The 18,330-nt window shown below is 45.8% G+C and overlaps 1 protein-coding gene across 2 annotated transcripts in view; it reads left to right on the top strand.

Moving 5' to 3' along the window:
* The first annotated feature begins 2,821 nt into the window (after window positions 1-2,821).
* PPM1J (protein phosphatase, Mg2+/Mn2+ dependent 1J) overlaps window positions 2,822-18,330 on the top strand; it is a 31,728-nt gene continuing 16,219 nt past the window's right edge. Inside the window, exons 1-4 of one of the 2 annotated variants that reach the window (XM_077334922.1) lie at window positions 2,822-3,472; window positions 11,484-11,610; window positions 13,545-13,868; window positions 17,814-17,926. In XM_077334922.1, the coding sequence (XP_077191037.1) occupies window positions 3,120-3,472; window positions 11,484-11,610; window positions 13,545-13,868; window positions 17,814-17,926 (917 nt within the window). In that variant the 5' untranslated portion in view covers window positions 2,822-3,119. Of the gene's footprint in view, window positions 3,473-11,483; window positions 11,611-13,541; window positions 13,869-17,813; window positions 17,927-18,330 lie in introns of both variants that reach the window. The other variant, XM_077334921.1, reaches the window with a different exon arrangement.

Genomic DNA, 18,330 nt, shown 5'->3' with positions numbered 1-18,330 from the left:
AACAGGCAAGTTTGGCCTTGGAGTACAAAATGAAGCAGGGCACAGGCTGGTAGAATTTTGTCAAGAGAATACAATGGTCATAGCAAACACTCTTTTCCAGCAACCCAAGAGACGACTCTACACATGGACATCACCAGACGGTCAACACAGAAATCAGATTGACTATGTGCTCTGCAGCCAAAGATGGAAAAGTTCTATCCAGTCAATAAAAACAAGACCAGGAGCTGATTGTGGTTCAGATCATGAGCTTCTTGTTGCAAAATTTAGGCTTAAATTGAAGAAAGTAGGGAAAAGCACTAGGCCACTCAGGTATGAACTAAATCATATCCCCGACGAATACACAGTGGAGGTGACAAATAGATTTAAGGAATTAGATCTGATAGACAGAGTGCCTGAAGAACTATGGATGGAGGTTCGCAACATTGTACAAGAGGTAGCAACTAAAACCATCCCAAAGAAAAAGAAATGCAAGAAATCAAAATGGCTGTCTGAGGAAGCTTTACAAATAGCTAAGGAGAGAAGGGAAGTGAAAGGCAAGGGAGAAAGAGAAAGATACACCCAACTGAATGCAGAATTCCAGAGAAAAGCTAGAAGAGATAAGAATGCCTTCTTAAATGAACAGTGCAAACAAATAGAAGAAAACAATAGAATCGGGAGGACCAGAGATCTTTTCAAGAAAATTGGAGATATGAAGAGAACGTTTCATGCAAAGATGGGTATGATAAGGGACCAAAATGGTAGGGACCTCACAGAAGCAGAAGAGATTAAACAAAGGTGGCAAAATTATACAGAAGAACTATACAAGAGCGAGCTTAACATCCCTGATGACCACAATGGGGTAGTGACTGACCTGGAGCCAGACATCCTGGAATGTGAAGTCAAATGGGCCTTAGGAAGTCTGAGTAACAATAAAGCTAGTGGTGGTGACAGCATTCCAGTTGAACTATTCAAAATCTTAAAGGACGATGCAGTAAAAGTGCTACACTCAATATGCCAGCAAATTTGGAAAACTCAACAATGGCCACAGGATTGGAAAAGGTCAGTTTACATTCCAATCCCAAAGAAGGGCAATGCCAAAGAATGTTCAAACTACCGCACCATTGCACTAATTTCTCATGCTAGCAAAGTTATGCTCAAAATCCTACAAGCTAGGCTCCAGCAATATGTGGACCGAGAACTTCCAGAAGTACAGGCAGGATTTCGAAGAGGCAGAGGAACTAGAGATCAAATTGCCAACATACGCTGGATCATGGAGAAAGCTAGGGAGTACCAGAAGAATGTCTACTTCTGCTTCATTGACTATGCTAAAGCCTTTGATTGTGTGGAACACAACAAATTGTGGCAAGTTCTTAAAGAGATGGGAATACCAGAGCATCTTATTTGTCTCTTGAGAAATTTATATGCAGGTCAAGAAGCAACAGTGAGAACTGAACATGGAATCACTGACTGGTTCAAAATTGAGAAAGGAGTTCGGCAAGGCTGTATACTGTCGCCTTGCCTATTTAACTTGTATGCAGAGCACATCATGAGAAATGCGGGATTAGAGGAGTCACAAATTGGGATCAAGGTTGCAGGGAGAAATATCAACAACCTCAGATATGCAGATGATACCACTCTAATGGCAGAAAGTGAAGAGGAACTAAAGAGCCTGTTGATGCAGGTGAAGGAGGAGAGTGCAAAAGTTGGCTTGAAACTCAACATCAAGAAAACAAAGATCATGGCATCCGGCCCTCTCAATTCCTGGCAAATAGAAGGGGAAGAAATGGAGATAGTGACAGATTTTATTTTCCTGGGCTCCAAGATCACTGCAGATGGGGACTGCAGCAAAGAAATTAAAAGACGCTTGCTCCTGGGGAGGAAAGCTATGGCAAATCTAGACAGCATCCTAAAAAGCAGAGACATCACCCTGCCAACAAAAGTGCGTTTAGTCAAGGCTATGGTCTTCCCAGTTGCAATGTATGGCTGCGAAAGTTGGACCATAAGGAAGGCCGAGCGTCAAAGAATTGAGGCTTTTGAACTCTGGTGCTGGAGAAGACTCTTGCGAGTCCCTTGGACTGCAAGGCGAACAAACCGGTCAGTCCTAGAGGAGATCAGCCCTGACTGCTCTTTAGAAGGCCAGATCCTGAAGATGAAACTCAAATATTTTGGCCACCTCATGAGAAGGAAGGACTCCCTGGAGAAGAGCCTAATGCTGGGAGCAATCGAGGGCAAAAGAAGAAGGGGACGACAGAGAATGAGGTGGCTGGATGGAGTCACTGAAGCAGTAGGTGCAAACTTAAATGGACTCCAGGGAATGGTAGAGGACAGGAAGGCCTGGAGGATCATTGTCCATGGGGTCGCGATTGGTCGGACACCATTCCCTAGAGTCCTTTTAAGTTTGCACCTACTGCTTCAGTGACTCCATCCAGCCACCTCATTCTCTATCGTCCTTCTTCTTTTGCCCTCGATCGCGCCCAGCATTAGGCTCTTCTCCAGGGAGTCCTTCTTTCTCATGAGGTGGCCAAAGTATTTGAGTTTCATCTTCAGGATCTGGCCTTCTAAAGAGCAGTCAGGGCTGATCTCCTCTAGGACTGACCGGTTTGTTTGCCTTGCAGTCCAAGGGACTCGCAAGAGTCTTCTCCAGCACCAGAGTTCAAAGCAAAAGGAGGAAACGGTTCTAACTGCGGCCTTTTACTCTCACAAGCAATCTCTTCCCTGTCCTGCAGCCCTCTGGATAATAAAGAGTCCCTTGAAAATGAAACACCTGAAGGCGTGGCGAAAGACTCCGAGCGCGGCGTCACTCTCGGCAAAGAAGCTCCCTTGCGGGGAATAGGCGGGGGGGGGGGGGGCGGGCGTCTGGCGTCTCCGCCGCCGCCAGGGCAGGCGGGCGTCGCGGGAGGGCAGGTGTCCGGGGCAAGGACCGTCCGGGGCAGGCTGGAAGGCCGCGAGGGGCAGGGAGGCTCCCTGGGGGCTCGGGGTGCGCCGGCGGGGATGCGCGGGGACGCGAGGGGGCGGGGGCCTGCTCGGAGATCCCCCGCCGCGGCAGAGCTGCAGCCCGAGCCCCGGAGGCGGGGAGCCGAGCCAGCCAGCGCGCCTCCCTTTTCGGCCGCACCGAGCCCGCGGCGCCCGGCGGCTGCAGCATGCTAGGCAGGGTGCGCTCGGCCATGGCGCAACTGGTCGGGGGCCTGGGCGGCGGCGAAGGCAGCAGCAGCAGCAGCAGCAGCCCGCCGAGCGCGCCGACGCCTCCACCACCAACCCCAAAGGCGGCGCCTGCTCCTCCGCCCGCACCCTCCGGGCCCAGCTCCGCAAACTCCGGCGGCGGCGGCGGCGGCAGCGGCTCCTGCAGGGAGCCCCCCCGGGACCCCTTCTGCAGGCCCCTTTTCCTGCAGCTCACCGCCGAGGAACTCCAGCTGGCCGACGACCACACCGGCAGAGCCGTCCAGAGCCCCCGGGAGAACCGTCGTCGCCTGCCCTGGAGTACCGGCTACGCCGAGTAGGCGAAAAGGGGCGTCGGGGAGAGAGGGAGGGAGGGGGGGGGGTCGCTGCTGGGGCAGAGGACGCGAGGAACTTGTGGCAGGGTTCCCTCTCCCCTGTTCCTGGCCCGCGCCGGGGATACCGGCAAGAGCGCCTCTGAGCATGGACAGGCTACTTTTCCGTCTAACTAGGATCCACCTGTGTGGGGGGGGGGGGCGTGGCGGAGTTTCAGAATGGAGGGAGAGGGCGGGCCGTTGAGAGCATCTCCAGCCACCTCGCTTCCTCTTGAACAGAGCCGGGAAATAAAAAAATACCTGCCGGGGGGAGGGGGGGTTTGAAGAAGCGAGAGTGCGACGGGGCGCGATTGTGCGGGGCTAGAAGCGGCTTTCGCCGGGGCGCACCTTCCCAACTCCGCACGTGGCAGAGCCCTTCGTCGCCGCTGCGCTCGACCGCCACGGGCCACGCTGGCCTGCGGACGCGCGGCGAGGTGGACGGAGGGAGCCAGCCGCCTCTCGCTAATCCATCGCTCCCTTGGGCCGAAATGGATGGAGGGGTGGGAAAGGCGGACCGTCCGTGGTTAAGGCTGGCGGGTGGGGAGGGGAAGAGAAAAGCGCTCGCCGTGACCTCCCTTCCCTTGGAACTGAGGCGGAGAAATTGTCTGCAGAATTTCACCCTGACCCCCCCCCCCTTTTTATTAATTTGGCGCAAGTCTTTCAGGAAGGCCTATTATGACTTAGTGAAATGTTAGGCGTAGCAAAGTTTCGGGGATGGCTTTAGCCAACTCATCAGCTTCTCTAGTTTTTAGCAGGTGCCTATTTCAATACTATGAGCTTCAGCTGCCCTTCTCCACACACTAAGCCTTCCTCAAAGTGGCTGGGTGGGTATTTTTCTCCAGACCTGGTGGCAAGTCTACAGTCACAAACACAATTAAGCTAATGATGTTGAGAATCTTGGCAAAATACCCTTGAAAAAGAGTATTAACTCTGAACACATTAGGGATTTGCTCTCCCTGGTTTTCTCTTCCATCTGTGAAAAGGAGTGGACATCCTTTGGGGCTTTGCTCATTTTCGTTTCAAGCCGGACAGTTTGCCCTGCCCCCTCCCCTTTGCACAAACCCATATTCATGCTCTCCCTAAGTGTGTTGTTGGCCTGTGAATCTGGTTTCCCCCACTTCCTTAGGCCATGGCGAGCATTGTAAACTTTCTGGTTGTCTTATCCTGAAGGGTCAGGTAGTGGGGAGGCCCACATGGCAGAGTTGGAAAACTCCTGTTTTCCCTGCTTGTACAGCCTACAGCCTTTGGGTTCTGATGTTGATCAAGCCAATTCAGTTGTAACAGACAAACATAAACAATAGCTGCACTCCAGGATCCTTTTTCATGCATGGAAACGAGAATTAAAACAGTGTCTGAAGATGTGTCATAACTGTTGCAATGGTTCAGCACAGAGATGGGCACCCTGGGTCTCTCTATGGTGAGCGAGTAGGAAACTCCATTAGGGGGTTATCTAATCCAGTGTATTTATTAACAATTCAGTAGGAAGTTGATGACCACTGTGCACATTGCAAGCACAGCCTACTTACTATGTTTCAAAGAAGAATGCATGCCATGACTGCATTTTTATGATAATGACAACATTCTTGTAGGCATTTCTGTTGCCCAAACCAGTTTTCATTGTTCCTCGTGGTGGTAGCCTGGCAGCTTTGAAACAGATGACGTTCACTTAGAGCTTACTTTGTTATATGAATATTCCACCTTCCACAGTACTCAGGGATGTGCGGACAGACATCTCAGAGGGTCTCCCTCAGCTGGGCACATAACAGACCTAGACCTATTTTGCTTCAGCAAAGTTGCTGCATTATGTGCCTTCAGGCCCTTCTTGGAGACCTGGGTGAAACATGTCTTAAAACCGGGACTAATGGAGGAGGTTAACCTGGTCCCTGAACATAGATGACCTGCACAACATTTTTAAAACTCATGGTGATTGTGTGGGAGTTGTGTGATGAGAATTTGAAATGGACAGATGATGTTTCCTCATGCCCTGTAGAAGTAGCTTTCTAGAGAAAAGCTTGAAAATGTGACCCAGATGTACTTTTTGGATAAAATCCAGCAAATACAAAAATAGCCAACTACTTATAAAGCCTACCCAATCCTGATATTTAAGGCAATGTCATGCCTTATGCGGGAGACAGCAGCTAGAGCTGCTGTTATAGCAGCTGTATTTTATTCTGGCAGTGGTGTTTAATGGTTTATTGACAGGTAGAAATTCAGCAGAGGAAACTTTCCCTGGCTTTCAATGACAAGGAAAGCAGTCATATAACTGCTAAAGACACAGGGATCTTGTTAGAGAATACCAGAAATGATTGCAGAACACTGAACTGGAGTGAGAGGGAGTATGTCCTCTTTTCCACATTTGATCCATTCCCATTTCCATAGCAATACATAACTTTTTAGTTTCTAGAGCGTGGCACAATATCATGCATTAAAGGTCTTATGACTTCTTGCTGCTGTGTCTTGACCTTAGCTTCCCTTTTTGCAGCAGGAAGCCTATCTGGACTATAAAGAGGTTACTGATGTTCAGCCCCAGGATAACATTTTAATTAGATCCAATATAACTATCTGGACAGGGGAGGCATCATTTTTTATTTTCTTGTAGAAATTCATAGGGAAAGGATATTTTGAAAGTCCAATTACTACAGAATTTGCTGTAGTGTAAACTGTCTTCAAAGAGCGTACCAGAGTGTGATTAATCACCAGTGTGATTATTTTCTTGTGCACTACACAGCATCCCTGGGCCAAATTTCTCTGTATTGTTTTTGTTCTATATTCCATGTGAACTTCCCTGAGCCTTAAAGGAGGCTGATATATAAATGTGGATGGATGGATAGATGGATAGACAGATAGAAAATAAAGTGTGTACATGCAGGCTGCGTACAGACATAACCTATTGGAAAAGGTGATCAAACAAGTTTCCCATCTAGGGTCAAGTTTGGGAAAAGATAGTTCCAGTAGTTTACATCAGAAGATACCTGTGGACAGGATATGAAACAAACACCCATCTCATAGGAGATTAGCAACTCTTTTTAATATTAATTGTGCTTCTTGTAAAACCAAGAGTGGCTGAATTATCATTTGAATAATTAAACATCTATCTATCTGGTATAAGAAACAAATTAGAAGGGCCATCAGCCTACCTAAAACACTGGACGGGGAAAAGATGACAAGTGAACCTTAGTTTGCCTTACCATGTAACCTATCATTTATCAATGCAAATAATGGAAGCAGGGAGAAAATTCATTGTGATTTCTGTTTTAGTGTTATGGCTGTCTGCCCCCATATGCTTTTCCTGTTCATTAGTTAGAGCAAGCTTATCTTGGAAGAGAAGGGGTGAGAAGTGAATCATTCTGATGATGATTGTGATGTTGGAAGCAGTAGGGCAGTTGCTGTCCATTGTCCTTATCCTTCTTAAAACCAATGCATGTTGTCACTTTAAAAAAATACTGTAAAGGGAAATTTAAATTTTAAAGCATGCATCATGGCTATATATCAAAGTATATGGGAAAGAACAAAAGTGTACATATTATACACACAAGATGGGAATCATAATTAAAAGAGTCAAACCTTCCTTAACTCTAAGTCACATGTGAATATATTCCACCTCTCGTGACTTGTGGGAGGCAATGTTGAACGTGATAGTTCTGCACTCGGAAGCAGATTTAGGTTGCCATCCTATGCCCCCTAAATACGAATGTCCTGTTGAACACGCAGTGTGTGTGAATCAGTGGGCATAGGGTCAGGTTGTACAACTTTTAATGAACATATGAAAGAGCACGCGTCTTGGCTCACATAGTAGCCAAGCAGTTACACAACCAGTGGCCAACCAACATAACCTTAAAACACCCCTGATATTTATATGATCCTTGCAACTGTTGTTAAATGTGGGATATAAAGTACAAGAGAGTCATTCTTAAATCAAGGGCACTCTCCTGCCAGCTTCCCATTCACATTACAGAACAAGCTAAACAAAACCAGATTTCAGCTTCATGACTGAAAACATCTTTCGTATTTCACCACAGATCTGCCTAAAAAGCTTGTGTGTCATTCCAGGCTGACTCATAATATGGTGAAGCACTAATATGAGCAGTTTTACAACGGCCACATTCAGTCTTAGCACACAATGAGAAAGTTGCCATAGATTGAAGTGGTAGTGTCAGCAACCCTTACAATTTGCTTGTTTGTATGTTGTATGTCAGGAATCCAGCTGTAATTCAGGGTGCAGGAGCCAGGGCATGAAACAGGGTCAAGATCAGACCAAGGGTCAGAAGTCCAAGCATAAGGGCTGGAGGTAAGGTTGCCAACTCCAGGTCAGGAAATTTCTGATGTAGATGTAGAAGTATGAGGAGTGGAGGGACTTCAGTGGGATATAATGCCATTGAATTCACTGGCTATTTTCTCCATGGAAAATGGTCTCTTTACTCTAGAAATCAGTTGTCGTTATGGAAGACTTCCAGGTCCTGCCCGGAGGCTGGAAACTCTGTCTGGAGGTAATAACACAAATAAGCAAGCAACATTAAGTTCAGGTGTGAAACCAAAAGTAGGAAGAAGTTCAAACTTAAGTCAGAAGCAAGAAGCATCCTCCAAATCAAGCAGGGTTTGAATTCTAGGAAGTCAAGTCTTGTTAGGGAAACTACAGTACTAAGCTTGCTCTGAGACATAGGCTTACACCCAAGTTGACCAGACTGCAGAGGAATTAGCTTACAAACCCAGCTTTTACAAGGCTCATTTTTTTTACAAGGCATTTTTCCATCTGCGCCAAGCCTGTCCTCAGAGCACCTGGCCACTGTGATCGATGCAACGGTCACTTCTAGGTTAGACATCTGTAATTCGCTCTACGTGGGCTTACCCTTGTCCTTGATCTGGAAGTTACAGCTGGTACAAAATGCGGCTGCACGGGTCCTCACCAGGTCATCTTGGAGGACCCATGTCCAGCTTATGCTGAGGCAACTGCATTGGTTACCTACCTGTCAGTTTCCGGATTAAGTTCAAGGTTTTGGTTTTAACCTTTAAGGCTATACGCGGCTTGGGACCTACGTGCTTGAGGAACCACTTACCTCCGTATTCCCCCTGCAGGGCACTTTGCTCTGTGGTTAGGAATCTGCTGATGGTCCCGGGACCCCAGGAAGCATGCTTGGCCTAGACCAGGGCCAGGGCCTTTTCTGTCCTGGCCCCTGCATGGTGGAATGAACTCCCTGAAGAGCTGCAGGCCCTGACAGAGTTCTCTGAGTTCCGCATGGCCTGCAAGATGGAGCTCTTCCGCCAGGCATTTGATTGAGGCTGGGTGGTGATCCTGGGGTTAAAATTGGGTACCCCCCCCCCACTCCCCTTAGGGATTTTGGGCTGGTATTAGACTGTGCCTGAGCCGTGAGGTGATCAACCCCTTCTGATATCATTGCCGTTTTTTGCGATTTGCCTGATTTTAGACTGGCCCAGTTGTTCCTTGTGCGGGGAATGAGTTTGGCTGTTAATTATTACTGCCACCCGTAATATTGTAGAGTTTTAGAGTTATATTTTAATGGGGGGGTTGTTTTATATTGTCAATATTGTTGTTTTATGGATTGGATCTGTGTTTTACATATCTGTAAACTGCCGCGAGCCCCTTCGCTGAGAGCGGTGGCTTTGTAAATCCAAATAACAAACAAACAAACAAATTTGAGCCAGGTGATCCCAGAAGTGGAGTTGAGCTGCAGCACTGGAGGCACGCTGCAACTGGAGTTGAGCTGCAGCACTGTAGCTGTACTACAGGTTGTAAGGCTCTGGGTGTGGATGGGGAAGGGTCCTAGTCTGAGTTGTATCCTAGAGCCTCAAAATTGATGTCTCAACAGCAAGCCTGTGTTTTTGACAGCAGCTTTCTAATGCGGAATTAGCAGGTGAATAATGTTACATCCCAGATAGAAAAAAAACACTCCATATTTCTGACTGTAGATTCAGCCTCTGTCTTCCATTGTAAAGCAGGCAGTCTAGAAGTTTTGTTTGTGGATAAGCTCAGACCCAGTGGTTGGAGGGCCTTGCCTTCTGGTCAAGATCTCCTACCACCATCTTATTATGCAAAGCAGTACTGTTTCACATTAGAAAATAATTCTTTAAAAAAAACTAGTGGATTGTTAGGGCCAACACTGCAATTTAGCATCATATTGTGGATGTATTGTACAATTTTATGTTACAAATGTGTGTATTTCTAATAGTAAAATATGTTTAACTTGCAAAAGCAGACTACTTCTATTAAAATAACTCCTGAAGAGATCTATACATGGGACAGAAGGGGATATATTGGCAAATAACTTCCACATTTCCAGACTCGGGACAACCAAATCTTTCTTCATAAGGAAATAGTGGCCAAGTAGGGTGTGTCTCAGTAGTACAGCATCTGCTGAAAGTCCTGCAGATAGTAGCTCATGTGAAAGGCATCAACGTAAGATCCAAAAGAGCTGCTGCCAGTTAGAGTAGGCAATGCTGATCTTGGACCAATGATCTGATCCAGTTGAGCCAGCTTGGTGTAGTAATTAAGAGTGGCAGCCTCTAATCTGGAGAACTGGGTTTGATTCCGCAGTCCTCCACATGCAGCCAGCTGGGTGACCATGGGCTAGGAATGACCTAAATGTTTATCCTTGTTCATGCCCACTGTGTAAAATTGGGCTTCTGCAAGATGGCATCTCACATATGCTGTAGGTTGCTCCTTGCTCTTTAAAAAGTTATGTTGGTCCAGGAACACAGAGGGTTTTTCTATCCCCTAAGCATGCATAGGTGAAGCAATTTTAAAACTCCCTGTTCCATTCCAATTATACTTCCTCAATGTCAAATCATTTTTGCTTTGCAGACTTGGTGTTCTTGTCCACAGCATACTTCCTGTTTTGCATTTCTACAACTTCCTCCCACAAAACTGAGTTTTGTAGCTGCTAGCACTCAACCACTTTTCCCCCTGGTAGGCTGATTAACAAGAAATTGCTTAACTCGTATGACTAAGAACTTCTGTTGCCTTTTGCCCATTTAGTTCTGCATTGAGACATATTAGTTGCCGATTATTAGGAACTCTGTTTCATCAGAGTGTGTGTGGTAAAGGCTGCTTAAAGTTTATGAAGCAGTTTTTCTCTGTGGAATGCAGGGCGTGGGGGTACAGTGATGTCAGCTGGGCTGCTAGAATCTCAGCGTTTGAAGGGGCCATACAGGCTATCTAGTCCAAGGCCCTGCTCAATGCAGGATCAGCCTAAAGCATCCCTTTAGTGGCTTCTTATTTTTTGAGGAAGCAGGAAGTAACTTCAGAGAGACATTGCTTCCCATGATATAAACCAGAATTTCCAACATGGGGCTCATGGGTGCCAAGTTACCTGCTGATACCTTGCCTCATGACAGCAAAACATTTTCCAAATGTGGGTGGAGTTAGCCCAACTTTAGCCCAACAAGATTTTGGATAGGCCACGGGAGATCCAGTTTGCTCTGTAGATTAAAATAACATTGCTTCTGCGGCAGCTACTACTTGTGTCAATTTTATTCACTCCTCTTTTCCAGTGTATTTTTTTTTAATTTTCCTCCTGAACTTCTGTGTATGTGTTTGGTCCACCACCTCCCACAGGAGCCACTACCTGTGTTAGAATTCCAAAGGTAGCCATCAGGGTTGGGGACCAATGATATAAACATGCCTTTATTTTGTCACTTTTAGCCAAGTGGGCAATATATAAATACAAAAAAAAAAGTAGGCAGAGAGTATACACACTCAGAAAGGGCAGGTTTTTCAGAACTGTGAAACAGTCCATCTGAGACAGAAGATCTTGGCATGCACAAATGTGTCAGGTTCAAATGTGTCAGGTTCAAAAATGATTGTCTTGAACTTTCTGAAGAAAAAAATAATAGTTTGTCTCAAATTTCAGGTGTCCTTCGTATGAGACAAAGGGTAGACAGGCAAAATGAAGTCCATCGATGAAATCAGACATTTGTTCTGACAAAATTTTGTGGTTCTCTATATCTTTCTTTCCTTCCCAGGGTGATCAATGCTGGCAAGAGCCAGCACAATGAGGATCAAGCCTGTTGTGAGGCAGTATTTGTAGAAAAGCGAGGCTTTCAGAGGAATAATCCAGCCTCCAAGGAAACATCTGGAGACCCAGAGGGGGTAAGCAATCTATTCATTAAAACTTGGCCTTTTCCCAGAGTTAACTCACAGTTCTATGTTTGTGCCTCATTTCTATCCGCCTTTGAGAATAAGGTAGCTTCAGTCCTCAGATACTAACTGTTAAGGGCCAATGTAGATTCAGGTGTGTAGCCATGTTGGTCTGAATCAACAGAACAAAGTTTGAGTCCAGTAGCACCTTTAAGACCACTTCGTTCATGACATTGCCTTCTTCACATGTTTAATCTAGACATTTCTTTACCATGTGGGGTCCTGTGTGAGCCAGACTGTATGTAGATGCATCTTTAAGTCAAATGTTTGAGCAGAAAGGGCCAGGAAAAGAGCATCTCTTTGGCATGCAGAAGGCCCCAAGTTAAATCACCAGACTTGCTTTATGCTGGTCTATGACCGTAATAAAACTAACTAACACCCGACTTGCCACTAAAAGAATCAGGTGGTAGTTGACGTAAAAGACTTCTGAGACCCTGGAGAGCCACTGACAGTAGATAATACTGACTGATGAAGCAATGCTCTGATTCTGAATAAGGCAGCTTCATGTTTTGAACCTTTATGATGCCACAAAATGTTTCAAGCAGGTGGTTACATATGGGCATTATCTCATAAATTCTCAAAAACTGCTGAATGAAGTGTCTGTTAGTTAGAGCCAGAGTGTTACTTCTTTTTTGCACAACCAGCAGAAGCAGATTAAATTCAACACCGAATACAAATTATCAGACATTTTTGTTATGTATGCCACCAACCAGAGACCTGCTCGGGTGGCTCACAAAGTATCAAAATAATAAAATGATAAGAACCATTTGTACAAGACTGAGGACTAAGAGTATATAGTGGTTAATGCATCAGACTATGATTGGGGAATCTCTGGTTCAAATCCTTACTTGTTGGGTGACCGTAGACCACATTATTTGAGGATAAAATTGGAAGGAGTAATCCTGTGTATGATGGCCTAGACTGCTTTGTAGGGTGGAACAAAAATATGATTATTTAACAGTAAATAGGCAGGAGTCAGCTTGTTTTGGTTCACAATTTGGGATACTTAGATACTCTCCTTTGATTTATTTCCAGGGCTCAGAGTGTCACATGAAGCTGCCTGTTATCAGAGTCAGGATGGTCTACTCAGACAGTCTACTCCAGAGTTTCAAGCAGAGGACTTTCACATTACATATTACCTGATCTTTTGTAACTGGAGATGCTGCGGTTTGGATTTAGGACTGTTTGCATGACAAGCGCACACACTACCATTGAGCCACGGGCTCTCTCCTGTGAGGTGACTCTATAGTAGAACATATGCTTTGCATGTAGAGGTCCCAGGTTCAGTCCTCAGCACCTCTAGTAAAAAGCAGCAGGTGTTGTGAAATATCTCGGCTTGAGACCTTGGAGAGCTATTGCCAGTTACAGTAGACCGGTGGTTCTCAACCACTCCAATGCCGTGAACCCAACTGCGGCAGTGGGGTCGGCGTGCGCAGGCAGCATGACCAGGGGCAGTGTGTACGTGCAAGGGTGTGTGCGCAGATGCACAATGGTTAGGCAGTGTGGAGGTGGCCGTTACAATGGCTTTGCTGCTACTGGACATCTGCCGCCACAAGCCACCACTGCCCCGCCACCACCATTCGCTGCAGCTTGCCGCAACTGCAGCAGCAGCCAACCAGGGGACCCCAGAGAAGGGGCCAGGCGACCCCAAATGGGGTCATGACCCCTAGATTGAGAACCACTGCAGTAGACAATACTGACCTCAGTCGATCAATGGACTGACTTAATTGCAGAACTTACCCTGCAGACTTGCACCTCACAGTGGCCTCTTGTCTTTTTTTTAAGTTTGAGGGGGTGGGGTTGTTTGTTTTCTTGCTTTGTTTTGCTTTGTGTGTTTGGCATTTTTTTAGGGCAGTCTTTTAATTTAATATTTTGCTCTCCAGCAGGGCAAAAAAGGCCTTTCCTTTTATTACTGGGGTTTGTTCGATGGACATGCCGGAAGTGGAGCTGCAGTCATGGCGTCTAAGCTACTACACTTCCACATTCGTGATCACCTCAGGGAATTAGTAGACATCCTCCAAAGCACGTCAACTCCTCCAATCTGCCTACAAAATGCTTCCCGGACAGTTGCAGGAGAACCAAATAGGGCTCCCTTGGCAGAAGAAGATATTGAGGTCCCCAACAGCGCCTTGCCACGTTTCCATATGGAGAAGGCAGTTTCCCATGAGAGTTTGGTAGTGGGTGCCATTGAGAATGCATTCAAAGAGATGGTGAGTAAACCAGTGGGCAATAAGAAGCTCAGAAGAAAGATGGCTGATCCAGTATGGTAGGACTGCAGAGATCCCAAAATCTGTTTTCTGATCTAGTACAGACTCTGGATCAATATAAGCTGCAGCCCCCAACAATCAAACTGCTGAATTTGCATTGTTTTGAGAAATATGTATCATTTGTACAGGAGAGACAGAGAGCACCAATGTAGTGTAGACCTGAGCATGGGGGGAAACATTTCAGACAATTTCGATTTAGCCAAAATCAATTCAGGCTGAATCCAATTCACCTGAACTGCCCTTTACTGGTTCTGATTTGGCTGACTCAAGCATTGGCGCTGTCAGGGGAGGCTGGGCGGGATTTAAAGGGCCCGCCAGAAGCTGATCATGATCAGTTGCTGTCTCCTCCCACCCCCTGCTCTTCTTTTAAACTGGCTGAATCAACCCATTTAAAATCCAGGGATGGGCTATTCGGCTCAGATATATCTGGAATACACCCGAATCAATGCTGATTTTGGGCTTATCCAAACAAGCCCCTCTCTAGTGTTGAACTGGAACTGGGAAGTTCTAGCTTCAAATCCCACATGGCCATGAAACTCAGTATCTTTGGGCAAGTTATTGTCCTACCAGTTTAACTTATCTAATAAGGTTGAAATGTGATGAGTGTGGATTTGTAACCTGTCATGGACCTTTTTGACATTTTGGTCAGAAGATGAAAGAAATCTAAATAACAGACCATTCTCATACTGGCTGACACATTCCTTACAGTGACATGAAGATAATAGTGACTGGAGAGAGTCCTGAGATCAGGGATGGTTCCAGTCCTGCCTGACTGTTCTCCGCCTGGAATATGCATTCACTTCCTTTTGCAGCCACGATGATGACATAGCAACCCATGACTATTTTAGTCTGAGTATTTGCTTACCTAGCTGTGGATTAGGAGTCTGCTCTGGTTGACTTTACCTCTACAGTTCAGCCCAGTACAATTTGAGGCTGCTATCTCTGCTCCAGCATAGGGAATAAAGTAAGTTTAAAAGTTCCAATTTCCCCAAAACATTGTAGGAAGTATAGCTTCCCTGAAGTAATTCACTTACCTCTCGCATTGGGCAGAAGAAGAAAGGGAAATGATCACATCAGTTGATCATGTAAATGTGTCCAGAATTTATATTTCATTACCAAGGCACTTGCGTTGAGCTCATTAGCAAGCATGCTGGTGGCTGATGTTCCTGTCAGAAGGTTCAAGATAAGCTTGCTTATCTAGAAGTTGGATTAGAAGCTCATCTTCAAGGAAGCTGAAAGGATGTTTCTTGGCGGTGGAAAGGAATTTGTCAACATTTTGTTGTAGGTTATTTGTAAAGGCTAATTTTTCAGGAGTAGATGTGGTTTCATAGAAGCAAGTGAATGAAGTCACCTAAAGGAGTTAACATGTAGCTTTCTGCATAGTAAGCTGTTGCTATTGTATAGTTGCTCTTTCCCGTGAGACAGTTGTTGTCCACCAGTTGTTTTAAGGCATTACATCTGACCATGTTTACAGGAAGAATGCATTGGATGTGATTCGTCTGATTCATTTTGATTGCCATTTTATTGCAATGGGTATTTTCAGTTTTGGTACAGATGTTCTGTAGCTGTGATATATACAGGTTGCCCCTTCCAGATAAAATGGTAAGTGTGCATATCAGGAGGATCACATGCAGTGCATTATGCAGTCAGAAGTAACACCTGAAAATATTACTAGGTTTCCCATGTGAGTCTTGAGTTATTGAAAGAAATTTCCAAAATAGATCTGTGATAACAGTTTGACACAAGTAACTGTGGGATAGTAAAGTGCGCCATGTAGAAAATGGTCCTCACATTCTCTGACTGCGTCAATCCATTGTGTGACAACAAGGAGTATTAACCACCTCCACTTAAAGAGTGAGAGCTGTAAGGTATTTTCAGAACGCTTTTCTTCTCTGGCACCTGCCACCACCAGAGTGAAGCCTCTTTGAATATCCATAGGTTTCTGCCATAATCTTTTCCACCTTGCTGTTACAGTGATGTTTATGCAGTGAAGTTATTATCTATACTGTGCTTTCTTTTTCCAGCCCTTCAGTGGGGAAACAGCAGGCTGGCTTGCTTCCTTCATGGTTTTTTTCTCATCCCAGCGGCAGATCCAGTGCATTCTGGGATTGATGTGTGGGCAGAAACTTGCTCAGGGCTGCTCAAACACCATATCATCATATGATTCAAAAGCAACTCCCTAGAACACCATATGGTACTTTGCAAGACTGTAGTGCAAATTAAACAAGTTTCCTAGACAAGGGAGTCACTTCTCAAAATAGAATGGGGCTGGATGCCGTTGCAGCTGAAAGACACGCTCTCCCACAAGGTGGAGGAGAGAAAGGAACTGGAGGCAGGTTTAATGGCTGGGAATTGCTTGCCATTGAAAGCAGATGAGCTGAGAGGTGATAATTTAGAAAATAAGGAATGGTAAGAAGACGGGCCATGCTTCCCATCCTGCCTCCCCCCCCCCATCTGAAATTCTGCCAGAGGGTATACAGGCACATAACATTCCTGATATCATTTTGGAGGGAAGATGGGATCTTTCCCTCCCATATGTCACGAACCCCAGCAGTTAGATGCAGTCGCGGTCCCCTACTCGATATCCAAGTCCAGTGACTACCGACACTCAGCACTTCACCAGAAAGCAGGGACGCACAGACAGTTCACTCAGCCAAGGCAACACGTATACAGGAAAATTGACTGCAACATCACTCTTAGATTGGACCCAGGTTTTTATATGCATGGGACTAGACCTTTCCCGCTGCCCCCCCCCCTTCAACAGGAGCGCCAGAAGCTACCCTTTCCGGAGAGTTTTTGAAGTCAGCGGGGTGTGAGACTGTTGGAGCCAGCAAAGCTCCTGCTTTTACATTTCAAGGGGAGCGCCAGATCCCACCGCCCGGAGAGGGGGGAAAGGAAGGCGGTGATCGGAGTGATGGGGGGGGGAGGAAAGCAGTGATCAGAACGACAATGTTTTTGACACCTCTACAAGAGGCAAGTGGAGCCTGCCCTGAGAAGGAGAAAACAGAAAAGGGGGTGGGGCAGAGGCAGCTGACACCATATACCATGGTGATCTGGAGCAAAATCGGATCCCTGTGAACTCACTTGAAATGGCAGTGCATCCCAAGAGTGTACTTGCCCCCCCCCCCTTTATCTAGTCTGGCCCTCAGCCTAGGTCTTCGTATGCAGCAGACTGAGGCTGTGTGATCTTCATAGTAGAATGGGCAGTAGCCCATTGGAGGTGAAGAGAATCACATTTTAACATGCTCTCCTATGTAAAAACTCCTTGTAAATAAAAACAAATCAGCCCATCAAGAAAAAAAAAACATCCTTGGTTTCTTTTTCAATGAGAAATTAAGGTAGGGTAACTCTGGAATAAAATGAAATCTATTGCTCTCAGTCTGAAGCGGTATAGTTCTTTCTGCCACCTCCCTATTGCCTTCATGTGCTGCATGTGTAGACCAGGCCTTCCCTGCCTGCCTTTTTCTTTCTCCAAATTGCACATGAATATAGATTTTCTATATAGACTTTTTCAAATGTGGGAAAATGTATATTTAAAATGCTGAGATGGGGGAATTTCTGCAGTGGTGGATTTGTAGCAAGAAACTCTGGTGGGCAGGGAATTAATGACATTCTCCAGTGTCCCTGACTGTCCATAATGAGGTATCTTTTCCTCCATTAAACAGGCAATTGGGTTACTACTGTATATGCCTGCTTGTAACGTGTACTTAAGGCCCAACCACAAAGAATCTGGTAAAGAGCACCCTGAAAGGCAGCATGTTGGGAACTGTCTAGGCCTGTGGCTGTTGCAAAAGTCCTGGTTGTATTTCCTAGCTTGTTTTATGCCATTATCTGGTGTGTTTGCTTTCCTGCCACCTTCCTCCTGTGAGCTTATTTTTCTCTCCCCAGGACAAACAGATCGAGCAAGAGCGAGTGACCCGCCATGTATCTGGAGGATGCTGTGCTCTGGCTGCAGTTTACCTCCTGGGAAAGTTCTATGTGGCCAATGCAGGTGATAGTAGGTAGGTGAGGAAAAATTATGATTATTTTCTTGCTTCTTGGATGATGGCAGTCAAGCCATGTGGTCAGTGAAGACATAAAAGTTTCTTTGTCGCTTAGTGGAAATGAACAGGAGTTGTTCCCACTCCTACATGCCTATTGGTCATGGCCAGGAAACCTTTTAAGCAACTATCCTGTGTGATAGGGATGCAAACTACCAGGAAGGGAAACCATCCAGCCCTTTAATAGCAGCTTAATAAGATATTTACCAGGTGATGTAATTTACTTCCATGGCGTGAAAAGCATCAGCTGCCTGATTCCCGTTAAAAGGAGAGGATATTTTTCTGGTAATCCAACCCTTGAGAAGTCTGTCCTTGAAGGCCACATAGACCTGCTAGAAGGAAAGTAAGCTGAGCCCAGAAGTCTG

Source organism: Paroedura picta, chromosome 4, assembly GCF_049243985.1.
Source record: "Paroedura picta isolate Pp20150507F chromosome 4, Ppicta_v3.0, whole genome shotgun sequence".
NCBI lineage: Eukaryota > Metazoa > Chordata > Lepidosauria > Squamata > Gekkonidae > Paroedura > Paroedura picta.
Note: the sequence above shows the minus strand (reverse complement) of the source record. Positions and strands in the feature narration are given on the sequence as shown.